Below are 15,354 nucleotides of genomic sequence, written 5' to 3'. Positions count from 1 at the left end.
CTTGAAGGGTAACAGCTTGAAAAGGAGCATCACATGTTCAATGGCAGACCTGTAGCTTCCTCATAGGTTGATTTTAGGAAAGCCAAGAAACAAAAGACAGGAGATAACTAAACATGCAGAGTATCACGGCATCAGGCAGAATAACATCCAAAGCAAGGAGGAAAATTTTAGCTTTGGGAAGGAAGTGGGAAACCATTTACTAAGAAAGAGCAGGTTACAGTGATCTTTGTAACTGCTACTGGAAATAAAAATAACGACTGCTGCCACATACTGAGCACTATGCTCAGCAGTGACTTCATTCCCCACAACTATTCTATGGGATAGGTATTATTGTTCTCATTCAATGGGTGAGAGCAAGTGAAATATACTCATACCCTGTGGCCACGATTTCTTTGCTTTTTCCCCTTATCCCTCCATGTCTACTGTGTTTCCCCTGGTCTAAGCCACCATCTCCACGCTAGACTACTGCAGTGACCTTCAATCTGGTCTTATGTTCACTCTTATTTCCTTTCTAACTGTTCTCTACAACACATGTTCCACAACCGCAACTTGAAGAACAAATCGGACCATTTCATCTTTTGCTTACATTGACTGTTGTTCTTGTAATACCGAAGGTCAATTCTTCAACATGGACCAAAAGTAATGGACTAAAATTGCTCTGTTCCCTGCCAACTTCATCTCTGGCCATACCAGCCTTCTTTCAATTCCTTGAATGGTGTAGGCTATCCTTGCCTTCAAAGTCTTTCAACAGGCCCACACACTTGTTATATACAACTTCCCCCTTTGCCTAGTTGCTGCTTCTTGAACTTCAAATTCAGTGTCACTTCTTCCCCTATCTGATTGGGCTAGATTCATAATGAACTCCCTTTACTTTTCCTCCATAGAATTTTATTCATTTGTGTCATTATATACTTACATGAGTTTTTATAAATACTCCCAGCTCCCACTTCAACCAGATAGTGAACTCTATTACCCATGGTCTGTGTTTATTTCATTCACCACCCTATCTTCATCTTCTTGCACAATGCCAAGCTCATGGTGGATAGTCAATAAAGATGTGATGGTAGATTAAATAGGGAATGTAAGGAATTAAGTCTTAGTTCCCACATTTAAAGGCTAGATCATTCTAATATCTTCTAAACATTTTTATTCAATTTACCCTATGACTTATGTGGTATATATTATTTGATCCAATTAATTAATGAGAAAATTTAGTATAGAAAGGTTAATTCACCAAAATTACATAGGTTTGGGCTGGGATCCAAATTCAGTTCTATATAATTCCTAGTGTATGTGTTTCTGTTGGGGTGGAGAAAGCAAAAATAGAATCAGATGAATTTAAGACTCATTAAAGAAAAAAAACTAGGCAAATGATTTGATGCGGAGTTATGAAAAACAATGCAAAAATGTTGTTACCCATCTATAAATATGTAAAATTCACCAGAAATTGCTATCATTATTAGATCTCTTGGTCTAAGTTCATTGGGATTTACCTACATATCCATCCTTCTTTGTTCTTTATAACTTCTTGTATCGCCAAGATCTCATCTGGAATCTTTTTCCTTTTGTCTCAAGAATACCAGTTAGTATTTATCTTAGATTTGGTCTATTGATGAAGAATTCTGCTTTGCTTGTTATAAAATTCTTGTTTTACCTTAATATGTTTTCATTTATTATCTGTTCATTAAAACCAAGACCCTTTAATGGATGATTCAAAAAATATCTCATGTAATCATTTAAAAAAAGCATCAAGGTTATAGATGGCATGTCTTTATGAATGGAAAATGGTTATCCTCAGTTCTGCCCCTCCCTATCCCCAATTTATACTCTTAAAGGCAACCATATTCATCCATTAGTCATTTCTTCTACTATTGGTCTGAATGTATCTTGATGTCCTTATTTTTATATATCTATATTACCTATTGACTTCACAGTATAAAGATTTAGCCCTTTTACAACATCTCTACCATACACATATATACCTCTTCTTCCAAGTTCCTAAAAAAGACCATAATTTTTGGTTACACCATGACTCAGTGTTTATCTTTTTATGACATGTAAGTATTGTTTACCACTCAGCCATATAAGGTACTGAAAAAGAAGGGTTAATAGCTTGTTCTATGGTTTTCCTCCAGCTGCAGGAAGGTATGAGGATTTGATCCTCGGGTCAAAAAACTGTTAGAATTTAATCTATACCACATGTAAGATCAATGAGAATTCAGCTGTATCAGACTAAGTGCTTTTACCTCATTGTTGAGATTGAATCTTAAGCAATAAGCAAGCAGGATGAATGAAATGCAACTGAACCAGAGAATGGGAGCTAAATATATACCCCTAAGTAGACTGGGTTACTAGTTGAGAAGACTACATGACTAAATGATTATAAAAAGCTCCTGGGATCCCCAGAGCTGATGGCTTCCTTTAACTGAAGTTGTCCACACACTTACAGCCTCATCTCTCATGCCCCCGTGTTTCCTAAGTGAAGAAGGACTGGAACACACCAGATGCTCTGCCCAGGTATCACAATGTCCTCTCTATACTAAGCATGCTTTGTGGTTTCCTCTCCTTTGTCCTTCCTTAAAGCTGAGTAAATTTAGTGTTGTATGCTTCCTATTGTGTTTCATCAATTTAAGTGTTCATTTGAATTCAAAATACACAGCTGCTCTGAGAAAAACCAGCACAGCAGTTGCAGATAACATTTCATGCCTTGTACAACTTTTTTATTTTCTCACATTTAGTTATCTCATTTTTTACATTAGGCTAGCTTTCTATGTATGTTAGTTCATTAGTTTCCAAATTCTCCAGTAAAAGGCTTCATCTACTATATGTTCATGTGTTAGTATTTTATACACATATCCACAGGTCACCCCAAAACTCTTTTCTTACAGAATATACCTCCTTTATGTTTGAGCACATACAACAATCAGGAATATTTTTTTTTCCTCAGAGAAATTGCTCATGATGTTTTCTGTCATTGTGAAGTATTTAATCTCTAAGCCCATGCAACCTTGGATCTCTCCTCACCATCACCATAAATATTCCTTTGTCTCTTTCCTTGCGAGATCTCATGTATGCCTTTTCCATGGTTGACTTCTTTATTTTTGAGTAGTTCCTCCAGTACTTGCTGAGCAAGTTTCAAGGGAGATAACCTAAGATTTGGCATGTTTTATAGTTTAAAATTTTATTAATAGTTTCTATGTTTACAGAATTCTAGGTTGGAAATAACTTTTTCCAAGAATGTTGAATTATCTTCTGGACTCTGGAATTAATGCTGGGAATCCAATGCTTTTAGATAACTGATGCATTGCATGTGACCTGTTTTTCTTTCTGGAGGACTTTCAGGCTCTTACATTCGTCCCTAGATTTATGACATTTTTTGCAGATATGCCATAAAGATGGGTTTATTTACATTAATTTTCCTGACATTCAATGGGTTCTCTTGATCTAGAAACTGGTATCCTTTAATTTGGGAGTTTTTGGAATGCTTTTTTTTCTGATCATTTCTTTCAATCTATTTGTTATTGAATTTTCTCTCTTTTTGGATCTCCTATTATTTATCAAGGGTTGGACCTCCTGGAATAAGTCTCTTTTCTATGTTTCCTCTCATATTTCATATCACTTTGTAATTTTGTTCCAATTTCTGGGAAATTTCTTTAACACTATCTTCTAACACTATCTTCTAATCTTTTGCCAAGTTTTCATTTCTGATACCAAGTTTTTGTTTTCAGAATGATATTTTTGGTTTTCTGACCTCTCTTTCTTATTATAGCATCTCATTCTTATTTCATGGATGCAATTTTATATCAATGACAATATTCATTGTATATTTGAAGAATCTTTTCACCTGGTAGTGTCTGTTCACCTGGTACAGTGTTTATTTAAATTGACTATTACATTTGTTAGGTTTTTTTCTCTATATTTCATGTTTAAATTTGCTTCAGATCCTCCTTTGTGTGCTTCTATTTTAGAGCAGGGGGTCTGTAAGGTTGATAGGAAACTCTGCACCAGTGAATGAGGCCTTTTCTGAGAGCTTCACCTTAAGATGACTTACCAGAGTCCTGTATTGGAAATACCTGATGTCAATATTTAAATGTTTCCTCTTGGACTGATAAGAATAATCAGAAACACTCTTATCATCTCTTTTCTGGAGGTTAAAGGCATGGTGCTATGGAATTAATGCTTATGTTTCCCCAAAATTCCTGTGTTGAAATCTTAACTCTCAATGTGATGGCATTTGGAATTAGGGTTAGATTAGGTTATGAGGATGGGGCCCTCATGATGGAATTAGTGGCCCTGTAAGAAGAGGAACGGAGAGATCTCTTCTCTCCACATGCATGAACCAAGGGGAAGCCATGTGCATAGATAGTAAGAAAGTGGCCATGCATAAGCCAGAAAGAGAGCTCTCACTAGGAACTATGTTAGCTGGTATTTTGATTTTGACCTTCCCAGCCTCTGGAACTGTGAGAAATAAATTTCTGGGTTTTAAGCCACCTAGTCTATGGTATTTTGCTATGCCCATCTGGACCAAAAAACATGATTATCAGAATTCTGGGAGCTGAACAGGGGAAGGGGTTGGGAATTTAGCATTTAACATATACCTACATCTACTCTTCTTAGTTTTAGCGAGGTGTCAAGCAAGGATTTCCTGAGTCACAGATTCTGTTTTATCCTATTAAAAAAAATTAAGTTCAAAAATTTTGTACAGGTAATCCAGATCTCTTCACATTACTTCCACTGGGCCTAATACCATCATCCTGAAATTCTGAGTTTGAAATAGTTCTCATATTTCATTGCTAGTTTAACCTTTTGCTTTCTCACTGTTAGTAATATATGTATGTTTTCTAGTCTATAAAATTATATTACTGTTTCCCCTTTCCTATATTTGTTAGTATGTGTCTTAAAAAATATCTACCCTGAAGTTTTAGTGAGGGTTTCCAGATCAATTATCTTTAGCTAGGAAGTCTTAGATTGACATTTAATTTTTAAAATATCATGAGAAGTAAAGACTGGTGTTCTCAGTTACAGATGAGAAAACAAAAGGCATGAGTCCACAGCTAGTGAGTATCTACATGAGATTCAAACCTGACTTCTCAGTGCAAAACAGTTGTTACTTTGTTATCTTATGTAGCCTTCTTCAGATAGAAGACTAATGCTCTCTATGATGAACTTTCTAAGGTATTGTAATAATTCTCTGAAACCTTGACAGGATTATTGGCTATCTCAAAGGACAGAAATTTTCCTATATAGCAATAGGTGGGCATCTAATACAGATGGGCAGAGAGATTTTGTTTTCAAGGAGCAAGGGACAACAAAGATAAGGAGAAAAAAAAAAGGTTGCCATGGACTTCTTATCTCAGAACCCACTATCTTTCCCCATTTTCTTCGTGAAGGTTAGCTCAGGAATCCAGGTGTTCTCCTCCTTATTCCTCGTGACTGTACAGAGAAGCAGCAGATGGGGAGCTGGATGGCATGAGTGCCTTGTTTTTCATTTTTGAAGATGAAAGTTTTGCTGGGTATAGACTTTCACACTGGAACTTATTTTCTTCTAGTACTTTGAAGATATCATTACATTGTGCATTAGTCAGCTTGGGCTGCCATAACAAAATACCACAGACTGGATGTTTTAAGAACAGAAATTTATTTTCTTATAGTTCTGGGGGCTAGAGGTCTAAGATGGAAGTGCTAAAAGTTTAGTTCCTCAGACGCCTCTTTCCTTGGCTTATAGATGGCCATCTTCTCACTATGTCCTCACATGGTCTTTTCTCTGTGAGCATATACTCCTGATGTCTCTTTCTTTTTGGATAAGTATACCAGTCCTCTTAGATTAGAGACCCACTCACCCGACCTCATTTAACCTTAATTATCTCCTTAAAAGCTTTATCTCCAAATATAATGAGAGGGTTGGGTCTTTCAACCTGTGAATTTGGGGGTGGCATAATATATAACAATTGTCTTCTGGATTTCATCATTTCTATTCAGAAGCCAGCTTCATTATTTATTATTACTGGTCCTTTGAAGATAACAAACTTTTTTTTTCTCTGTCTCTTTAAAGAAAAGTTATCTCTTTTTTTCTTTTTTTTTCTTTCTCTCTCTTTTTTAGCAATTTTACTATGATATGCTGCAGTGTAGTTTTCTTTGAATGTATATGTTTTATGGTTTATGGTTCATGGAGTTTCTTAAATCTACAACTTGAAGTTTTCCTCACTTTTAGTAAATTCTCAACCATTAACTTTTCAAACATTACTTTTATGACACTCTCTCTCACCACTTCTTGGACTGTAATTACATGTGTGTGAGACATTTTTGCTGAATCTTGCATGTCTGATCTCTTTCCTGTATTTTTGATTCTCTTTCATTTCATGCTTCAATTTAGATTTTTAAAAAAAATGTTTATTATTTTTGAGACAGAGAGAGACAGCAAGAGAGCACAAGATGGGTAGGGGCTGAGAGAAAGAGGGAGACACAGAATCTGAAGCAGGCTTCAGGCTCTGAGCTGTCAGTCAGCACAGAGCCTGATGCGGAGATTGAACCCACAAGCCGTGAGATCATGACCTGAGCTGAAGTCAGACACTCAAATGACTGAGCCACCCAGGTGCCCCTAGATATTTCTTTCAGACCTATTTTCCCATCTCTCCTCAGTTTTGATTAACCTGTAGTTAAATCTATCCATTGAGTTCTTAATTTCAGTTTTTTAAGTTATACTTTTCTTTTGGATATTTTTATAAGTTCAGTATCTGTTGAAATCCTCAATTTCTTCTATATCCCTAAAGTTATTATGTATATTTCTTTAAAAATCTCCATTATCTGAAATCTTGTTGGCTCTATGTGTATCCATTGTTTCTCCTGGTGTTCAATGTTGTCTCATCTCTTTCTATGCCTTTGTGTGTGTGTGTGTGTGTGTGTGTGTGTGTGTGTGTGTGTGTGCGCGCGCGCACCAAACACTGCATAGGAAAAAATGTAGAGATAATTTGAAGTTTGGGATGTTATCTATTTCTGGAGATGTTTTATGTTTGTTTCTGGCAAAAGGCTACTAGAAAGTCTATTTGCAATGCACCTAGACTAGTGACATTATCAAATGCTTCGCTTAGCTTCTCACATCTTTGTATTTTCTTCTTGACTCATAATTCTTTGCTTACTTGTTAGTTCTCTAATGACTTCAATTACATTCTTAAAAATAACTTTTCCAGCTTTTAAAGTTGTTCTCTGCAGGAGGGTTGGTTTGAATTACATAGTCTTCTCTTACCAGAAGTAGAAGTCCTCTTGTATTTTTTAATGGAAAATAAACTAACATCTCATAGTCTACATAACATGGTTTATTTAAAAAACCTTAAGAGGTCTGAAATCCTTTCCCATTTTTAAATCATATACACACCATATATACATATACACACAAAAAAATACATATAAAGTATATATGTATATGTAAATCATCTGTACATAAGGTATATATACACACTATAAAATATATAATAAATATTCTATTTTGGCTGAATTTGGGGGAAAGTAGAAAATACAAACTCTTTATAACTAATGTGGTTAAGGAAGAGTTTAATCAGCTTTTTTCAAACTTGGGATTACCATTTCCTGAATCCCCCTTATCCACAGATATTTTTTTTATTTTTTTAAATGTTTATTCATTTTTGAGACAGAGAGAGACAAAGCATGAGAGGGGGAGGGGCAGAGAGAGAAGGCGACACAGAATCCAAAGCAGGTTCCAGGCTCTGGGCATCAGCACAAGGCCCAAGGCAACCCTCAAACTCACGAACCACTAGATCGAGATCATGCCCTGAGCTGAAGTCAGACGCTTAACCGACTAAGCCACCCAGGTGCCCTCCACAGATAATTTTTTTTAAAATTTACAGTTTGCTTCATGCTCTACTGGACTGAATTCCTAATCACATTTTTTTTCTGTAGAAAGTTAAATTGATTCTGAACCTTATATTAAAAAATACCATGATACTGTCTAAAATATATTTAGGGAGTTTTAATTATGTCGCTTACACATATTTTTCTTTCTTATTCAAATATTATTGAGTGCCAACTATATATCTGGCTCTATTCTAAGTGCTGAGGATATAGCTAAATAAGATCTTCGCGACATGGTTCTCCCTTGGTAGAGCTTACATTCTATTAGTGGAAACACAACATTTAAGTTAAATTTTAACAATTTAAATAGGACAATAGCAGATAAATGTAATGAATGGAGCGGGTGTTGGGTGAGAGAGTTAGTAGGTAGAGAGGAAAAATTTACTAAGGTAGTGTTGTAAGAGAAAGCCCTCTCATGGGACCGGAGACACAAACTAAACAATGAGAGGGTCATTGTGTGAAGTGTGGAGGGCAGAGTTTCCAGGCAAAACAATGACGTATAAAAGCCTCAAAGTAAAAAATTTCTTATCATATTTGAGGAACTGAAAAGGGTTCTGACATTTACAGTCAGGTGGGCCATGATATGAACGATAGCTTTTGTTCTAAGAGCAATGAGAGATCATGGGAAGATTTTAAATACTTGAAGTTATATAAAATGCATCATATTAAATTCTACAAAGGAGGTTAAAATACAGCACCTGACCTTCAATATTCTTTAAAGTTGAGCTTCCCACTTACTTTCCAATTTCTATTGACTCTTTCCCCAGATCCTTTTCTATTAGTCAGGTTGAAAAATAAAAACATTCATACAAAAGTTAGACAAGATTTTGCTAGTTGATTTTTAATTCTTTGTAGGTACAGGCAAATTTTCACTTTTCTAATATGAATGAAGTTTTGTTTCCTGTTTCAAAATGCTGTGGTAAGGATTTCATTATGTTATAGGTAAAGCACATAGAACAATGCCTGTACAAGTAGTGAGCAACAAGCAAGAGTAAAGAGACTATTATCATATAATATCATATCATAATTATATATATTATATTATATTATATTAATTATATCATATGGTAGATAAAAGTTTATTCTGGTTATTGTGGGAATGTTGTAAGCTAGAATTGAAAAATTTTCTTAAGGGATTAATGCCTGAGGTGACAAGAATTAGCCAAGTGAAGAGATTTCCTTCAACGCATAGGACAGTGAGTCCAGTTCATCAAAGGAAACAGCATATTCAAAGATGTTATACAAGCATCATGTAGCTCCATCTACATTTGAAGTTATTTAAGGGTATGGTCCTTTGTGTTTTTCTTCACTAAAAAAGTTTATGAAGCATCCATTATGCATTAGGTGTTATCCTAAAGGCTGTGAATACCAAGGAGATACATGTAGCTTAACATTTAGTAAGAAAATAGTAATTTGAAGTAGAGTCATTGTTGCAAACTGAGATACTGATGGACAGAGCACATTTTATGAATATTCAGATCCTTGTTTATTTTGACTAATATTGAGTCTTGCTCAGTAGAAATAAGATTGCAAACATCTCTTCTTTACAGCATGACATCAGGTATTCTTTGGTTGCTTGCAATTATTCTCCCAGCTCTTAATACCTAATCACATTGGCATTAATAGCAAGTACTCTATACAACTACAGAAATACAAGACGTACTTTAAAACAATCTACATAATGTGACTCTGCCTTAAGCTGGTATTAAAAGGAAGAAAGCTAGAAGAGAAAATGCTTGTAATCATACAATAAAAAATACCACAAAGGAAGATGGTTTGGCTAGAAATGCTCTGAAGTAAAAATTATAGAAGTTGAAGGTCTTTTAATGTCTTCAATGCTCAAAAATTTAGTACAAAAATATTTGAACATCTATGATGTAAAAGGACATATGGTGTGTGTAAATCTTCAGTTTTATAAGAGGAGAAATAGAAAGCATGCTAGTGATGACAGCACCAGACTGGGAATTAAGAAAACCTGACATTAAAATCAAGTAAAATGTCCCAGGGAATGGAGGAACGAAGACAAAACTTGCCTCTCTGAGAAGGTTGTTGGGCCAGATCCAATTGTTTTCCTGGCTTGTCTAGCTTCCTTCCTTGGCTAAAGCCAAAAGTCTGAATTTGGCATTGGTTTAGAAGTAGCAAATTTTAAAATTTGAGCAGATTAGGGCAAGAATGTCACTTAATTTGTGAATAAATAATAATAAGAAAAAATGAAGCAAAAGTAGAGTGTTTACTTTTGGGCTGTGTGATGTTCTCATCTATCTGAAAATTAAAATAGGTGATTAAAAATATGGTCACTTTTAGAGTCTAACAGATACGGTCCCTAATAATGTTAGATAATCATGATAATATTAATAATATTAGATGAGGTAGGAGTTAATTACATGGCACAAATTAGACATTTATCACCATGTTGGTACTAAACTGTTTCTTAATTTATATTAATGCAAGCTATGAGAAAGAACAAAATTGGCTATTACTTTCCCAGAGTTTTGCCTAACTTAATCATTAGTCTTTATTTTTTTTCTTAAATACTTTGATTCTAAGGTTGTATATACATTTCAGCATTATCCAAGAACCTTTGCTCTTCAGTGTCTGCATTTTGTTTGATTTTTGCTAGCATTGTTTTCATAAAGAAATTATCTCCATTTCTGTTCAGTCACTTACTCTCTGTAGGATCTTGGGCAAATCACCTATCAAACTCTCAAAACCAGTTCCCTCATCTGTAAAATGTTGCCAGTTATAATACATTCTTCAGAGTTTTTGAAGATTGAATCAGAGAATTTAAGTAAAACTCTTGGCACAGTACCTACCTAGCAAGAAATACAATAAATACTACCAATTGCAAGCAAGAGAAAAAAAGAATAAAGCTGTACTTTTAAAATGACTATTGCAAATGGTTACAAGTTTTGAGGACTTAACTATATATTTATACTGTGTATTTCAAGCATTTTACAAGGAGGATCTCATGTAATCCCCAACAACTAGGTACTATTAGTATCCAATTTTACATGTGAAAAATAATTCTAAACAGGGAAGTTAAATAATGTCCTCAAGGCCACACAGTCAATAAATGGTGGAATCAAGATTCAGTTCCATTCAGGCAGTTAGTGTTAGACTAACTCTGGAATCTAGACTTACATTTATTAAGCTAGGCTTCTTTTTATACCAGTGATAGCTATGGAAGAGTGATGTCAGGATGCTACACTGAGCATTTTACCATAAAAAAGGAAACTTGGTAGGAGATCTCTGAGGTAATAATCAAGAAAGTGTTTCAAAGTCTAAGGCAAGATCAGATATTGAAGCCTAAGTAGGGATTATGGGTGACCTAGGGTAAAGGAAAACAGTAATCCAACATTAAATAAATTATAAATAAATAAACAAGTCAATCAAGTAAACCAATGTTGAATCTGTAAAGTCCTCAGACTCTTAGCTTTGTCTCACAGGAATAACTGATTGATACCTAACATACTGCACATGTATGAGGTTACCCTGGGACCAGGTGTGGTCAAAAGTCCCTCAGCCTTCAAAAGGTTACAGCTGTAAATCTGGCAGCTAGACAAAAATTGTCAATATTTCATGTTATTGCAAAATAGAAAGATACTTTGTAAAACATGGTCTATTAAAAGGGAATAGTTCTTTACCTTATATCACTTAATATTATTTGATATTTCATCAAATATTCCTCAAATTTAAGTGTATTCTTTTGCCTAATAGAGGATATGTACCACCCTCTCTGTCCGATTAGTGACATTCAGAAAAAAGCAGCAATAATAGCTAAATAATTTTAGTATAATTTATAAGAGAAATCATGGAAATACCCCACAGATAATATTGCAAAGTGGAGAAGAAAATATTTTTTAAACTTAAAATTAAAAAAATCACACAGTGTTATTATAAATGGGAATTATAGGGAGAAATCATCAAATAATACTATCATCTAATCTCAACAAAACCAAGGAAATTATAAGACAGTGCTGCGATGCCATTGTGCTGAGAGAATGTTTCAGATAGAACATTCAATCTAAACCTACACTGAGATTTAATTCTGATCTCCCTCACTTTTGGGGGGGTAAGATGCCCAACTATTAATTTCATTTGAAATTTTTAAGGGAAAAGTCCTTCCAATGCTCTAAAATGAGATTGTGATGATAGTTGTGTTATTGTGAATGTATTGAAATTCATTGAATTGTACTCTTAAATCTGGTGCATTTTATATTATAGAAATTGTATCTCAAAAGGCCTGATTTTAAAATGTGCCCTCTACTGGGAAGCTGGGGTGAGTCAGGCTACTCAGGGGGAAACCGACTGGCCCTTATGGCAAGTTAGGAAATAATGTGAGTCCAGGAAGCATGCGATGCCAGAGAGACAGGTAAAGTCACCTTGGGATTCAACCTGGCCAGCAATGATCAAATTACCTTTGCTTCATTCTTTTCCTCTTAAAAGAAGGTAGAAATAAACATACTAGGTAAAAAAGGTTCTTCCATGTACAGCTGTCTTTGCCAAGCCTATTCCTTCAAAAACAAAAAAACAAAAAAAGAACACCAACGCTGAAAGTAACTGTCAGTCACTAGATTATCTGGTACCCACATAATACATAATGACCATTCAGTGAAATTAATGAAATGACAAATATATTTGAGGTTGCAAAAAGAAAAAAAAGTAATTAAATGCATTTCATATGGATGAAAGTAAACAAAAACATATAACTTCATATCATGAAGCATAGGTAGAAATGTTCTATGTTCTATAGTCCACTTTATTTCTGTCAGTATTTGAACTATTCCTAGCATATTTTATATTAATACACAAATCTATAAATATACCATATATTATATATATATATGGTATATTTACACACACTATTCTAGCTGGTAACATACCTTCACACTTCACAGAACAAGATAATGCGACCTATAGAACAGGCTGGGATAGATTTCTCTCTTTTGATTGTGAGATGTATGCTAATTTAAAGGGCAAAAATGTCCAATATCTTTCTCACTAGGCATTGCCTTTCTAAAGTAACAATGCTTCTATTTAACAGGTAATAGCTGTGGTATTGTTATTGATTTTAGCAGAATTTCATCTCTTTCTTTCACAGTGAAATGGTGAAATTAAGACTGTAATAAGGAAATTAACTAATTAAAACCCAAGCCCTATTTTATATTGAAAACATATTTTAATTTTGTTAAAATACTAATGGGTAAGTATTTTTTGAAATATTGGTTTTTGACACCTTCAATGGTCATGAATTTTTAAAAATGTTTTTCTAAGGAAAATTTCTAATATTAAAAAACAATTGAATGGTAGAGCAAGCCTACATATACCATCATCTACTGATCCAAAAAAATTCAATAATTTGCTATGCTTATTTTATCTATCTTCTTATGTATATATTTACTACTAAAGAAAATTCTAGACCCCATGTCTTCCACTGCTACATACTTAATAGGCATCTAAAGAAAAGTATACATTTGGGGTTTATCAAATTTTTCTTCTGTAAATCAAAATATCTATTTTCAATATGCTATAATAATACATAATTTTTTTTAATAATTACTTTTGAGAGAGGGAGTCAGACAGCACAAGTGGGGGAGGAGCAGAGAAAGAGGGAGACACAGAATTTGAAGCTGGCTCTAGGTTCCGAGCTGTCAGCACAGAGCCTGATGTGAGGCTTGAACTCACAAACCACAAGATCATGACCTGAGCTAAAAATGGACGCAACCGACTGAGCCACCCAGGTGCTCCAATAATGCATAAATTTTAAGACTTATTTAAAATGTATAGAAGACAGAGTATTAAAAATTCTAAGTGGTTCACTTCCATTCAAATGTATTTTTCCTATTAGAAATTATAATCCAAAAGTATAGATAAAATTATGAATATTGTAATATTAAAGAGAAAGCAATGGCAAACTTATTGTAAGTCATGTTGGCTTCTCTGACATATTTAAATATTTCTGTTCAATAATGTAAGTCCATAATTCTTCTAAATGCTGAAATCAGAAATATAATCTGCCATTTAGATGTATAAATCCTTTACCCCAAAAGTCAGTTGGGCAAGCTTCAAATATAGTAAAATATTTAAAATTCCATAGTTTATAACATTTAATGCAATTTGTGTATATTGGCAGTAAAGTAAATATATTAGAATATCATTTCCACATGGGTTCACTTCCACTGATATTGGCTAATATCAGTCAGTGTAAAATTTGAATAAAATTAGTAACACTGATGAAATAGCTTTATAAGATTTCACATAAAAATATAAGAAATTTAAATTTATGTAAGCACTGATACAAATACTAAACTACTATGCTAACGAATCGATGCACTAAATTAGTATTTTAGCTCCAAGAGACATATTTTGACTTTTATTTAATTATACCTTATATATAATATTTCATATATGTACTTTAGGACTACTGAGAATTAAACTTTTATTTTATTGGGGTGCCTGGGAGGCTCAGTTGGTTAAGCATCTGACTCTTGGTTTCGGGTCAGGTCATAATATCACTGTTCGTGAGTTTGAGCCCTGCATCAGGTTCCGCACTATCAGGGCAGAGAGAGAGGGAGAAAAAGAGAATCCCACGCAGGCTCCTTGCTGTCAGTGCAGTGGGGCTTGATCCTACAAACCATGAAATCATGACCTGAGCCAAAATCAAGAATCGGATGTTAAATCAACTGAACCACCCAGGCATCCCTAAAATTTTTATTTGAGATACAATTTTCCATCTTTATCTTTTTTCTACAAATTCTTTTATTGATTTATTTTTTAAACTTTTTCTTTCAATTCTAGTTACTTAACGTACTATATTAGTTCCAGGTGTATGATACGGTGATTCAACAATCCCATACTCCATCTTTACCTTTTTTACCTATGTATCTATGATTAAACCATACCTTCAAAGTGATCATCTCTTCTGGGCTGTGCCTTCTTTGGTGATTTTGTGACAGAAACTTTATTTTCATTGTTTTTGAATAATTCTAGGCAAACAGTGGGATCTAGACAAAAAGGGCAAGATAAGACAAAAGTTCAGCTCTGGCTCATTCTATCTCTGAAGTGGCTATATTTTTTTATGATAGTATTAAAAAATAATACCCACTCTATAAATCACTGTGATATTGGTAATTATGTCAAAGTTTCATAATATGAAATAGTAACTAACCATTCACACATTCTTGGTTTTCTGATTAAGTACATAGCCAATAATTAATACAGAGCACAGAAATGCTAATAATGTGAAAAAATCACATAAACACTTTCTAGTAATGGCATCATCTTTTTGTTTTGGGAGTTGTTTTACTGTTTATTTTAGCTCCTTTCTTAAATTCCTGATTTCGGCTGGAATAAAGTAAAATTTCTATAAATTCATAATAGGTGAAAGCTACTATTACAGGAAAGGCCATATACCCTACTATTCTCTCCTCTACATATGAGGAGCTGGGAGAAAGGAGATGTAAGCAAGACAATTGATAGGAGAGACAA

At 34.1% G+C, this 15,354-nt stretch overlaps 1 protein-coding gene across 1 annotated transcript in view; it reads right to left on the bottom strand.

The window, feature by feature from the left end:
* LRRIQ1 (leucine rich repeats and IQ motif containing 1) overlaps positions 1 to 15,354 on the bottom strand; it is a 206,696-nt gene that overhangs the window by 74,958 nt on the left and 116,384 nt on the right. The window contains exon 23 of the mRNA XM_032594019.1: positions 14,769 to 14,870. Within this exon, the coding sequence (XP_032449910.1) occupies positions 14,769 to 14,870 (102 nt within the window). The remainder of the gene's footprint in view (positions 1 to 14,768; positions 14,871 to 15,354) is intronic.

This window comes from Lynx canadensis, chromosome B4, assembly GCF_007474595.2.
Source record: "Lynx canadensis isolate LIC74 chromosome B4, mLynCan4.pri.v2, whole genome shotgun sequence".
Classification (NCBI taxonomy): Eukaryota; Metazoa; Chordata; class Mammalia; order Carnivora; family Felidae; genus Lynx; species Lynx canadensis.
Note: the sequence above shows the minus strand (reverse complement) of the source record. Positions and strands in the feature narration are given on the sequence as shown.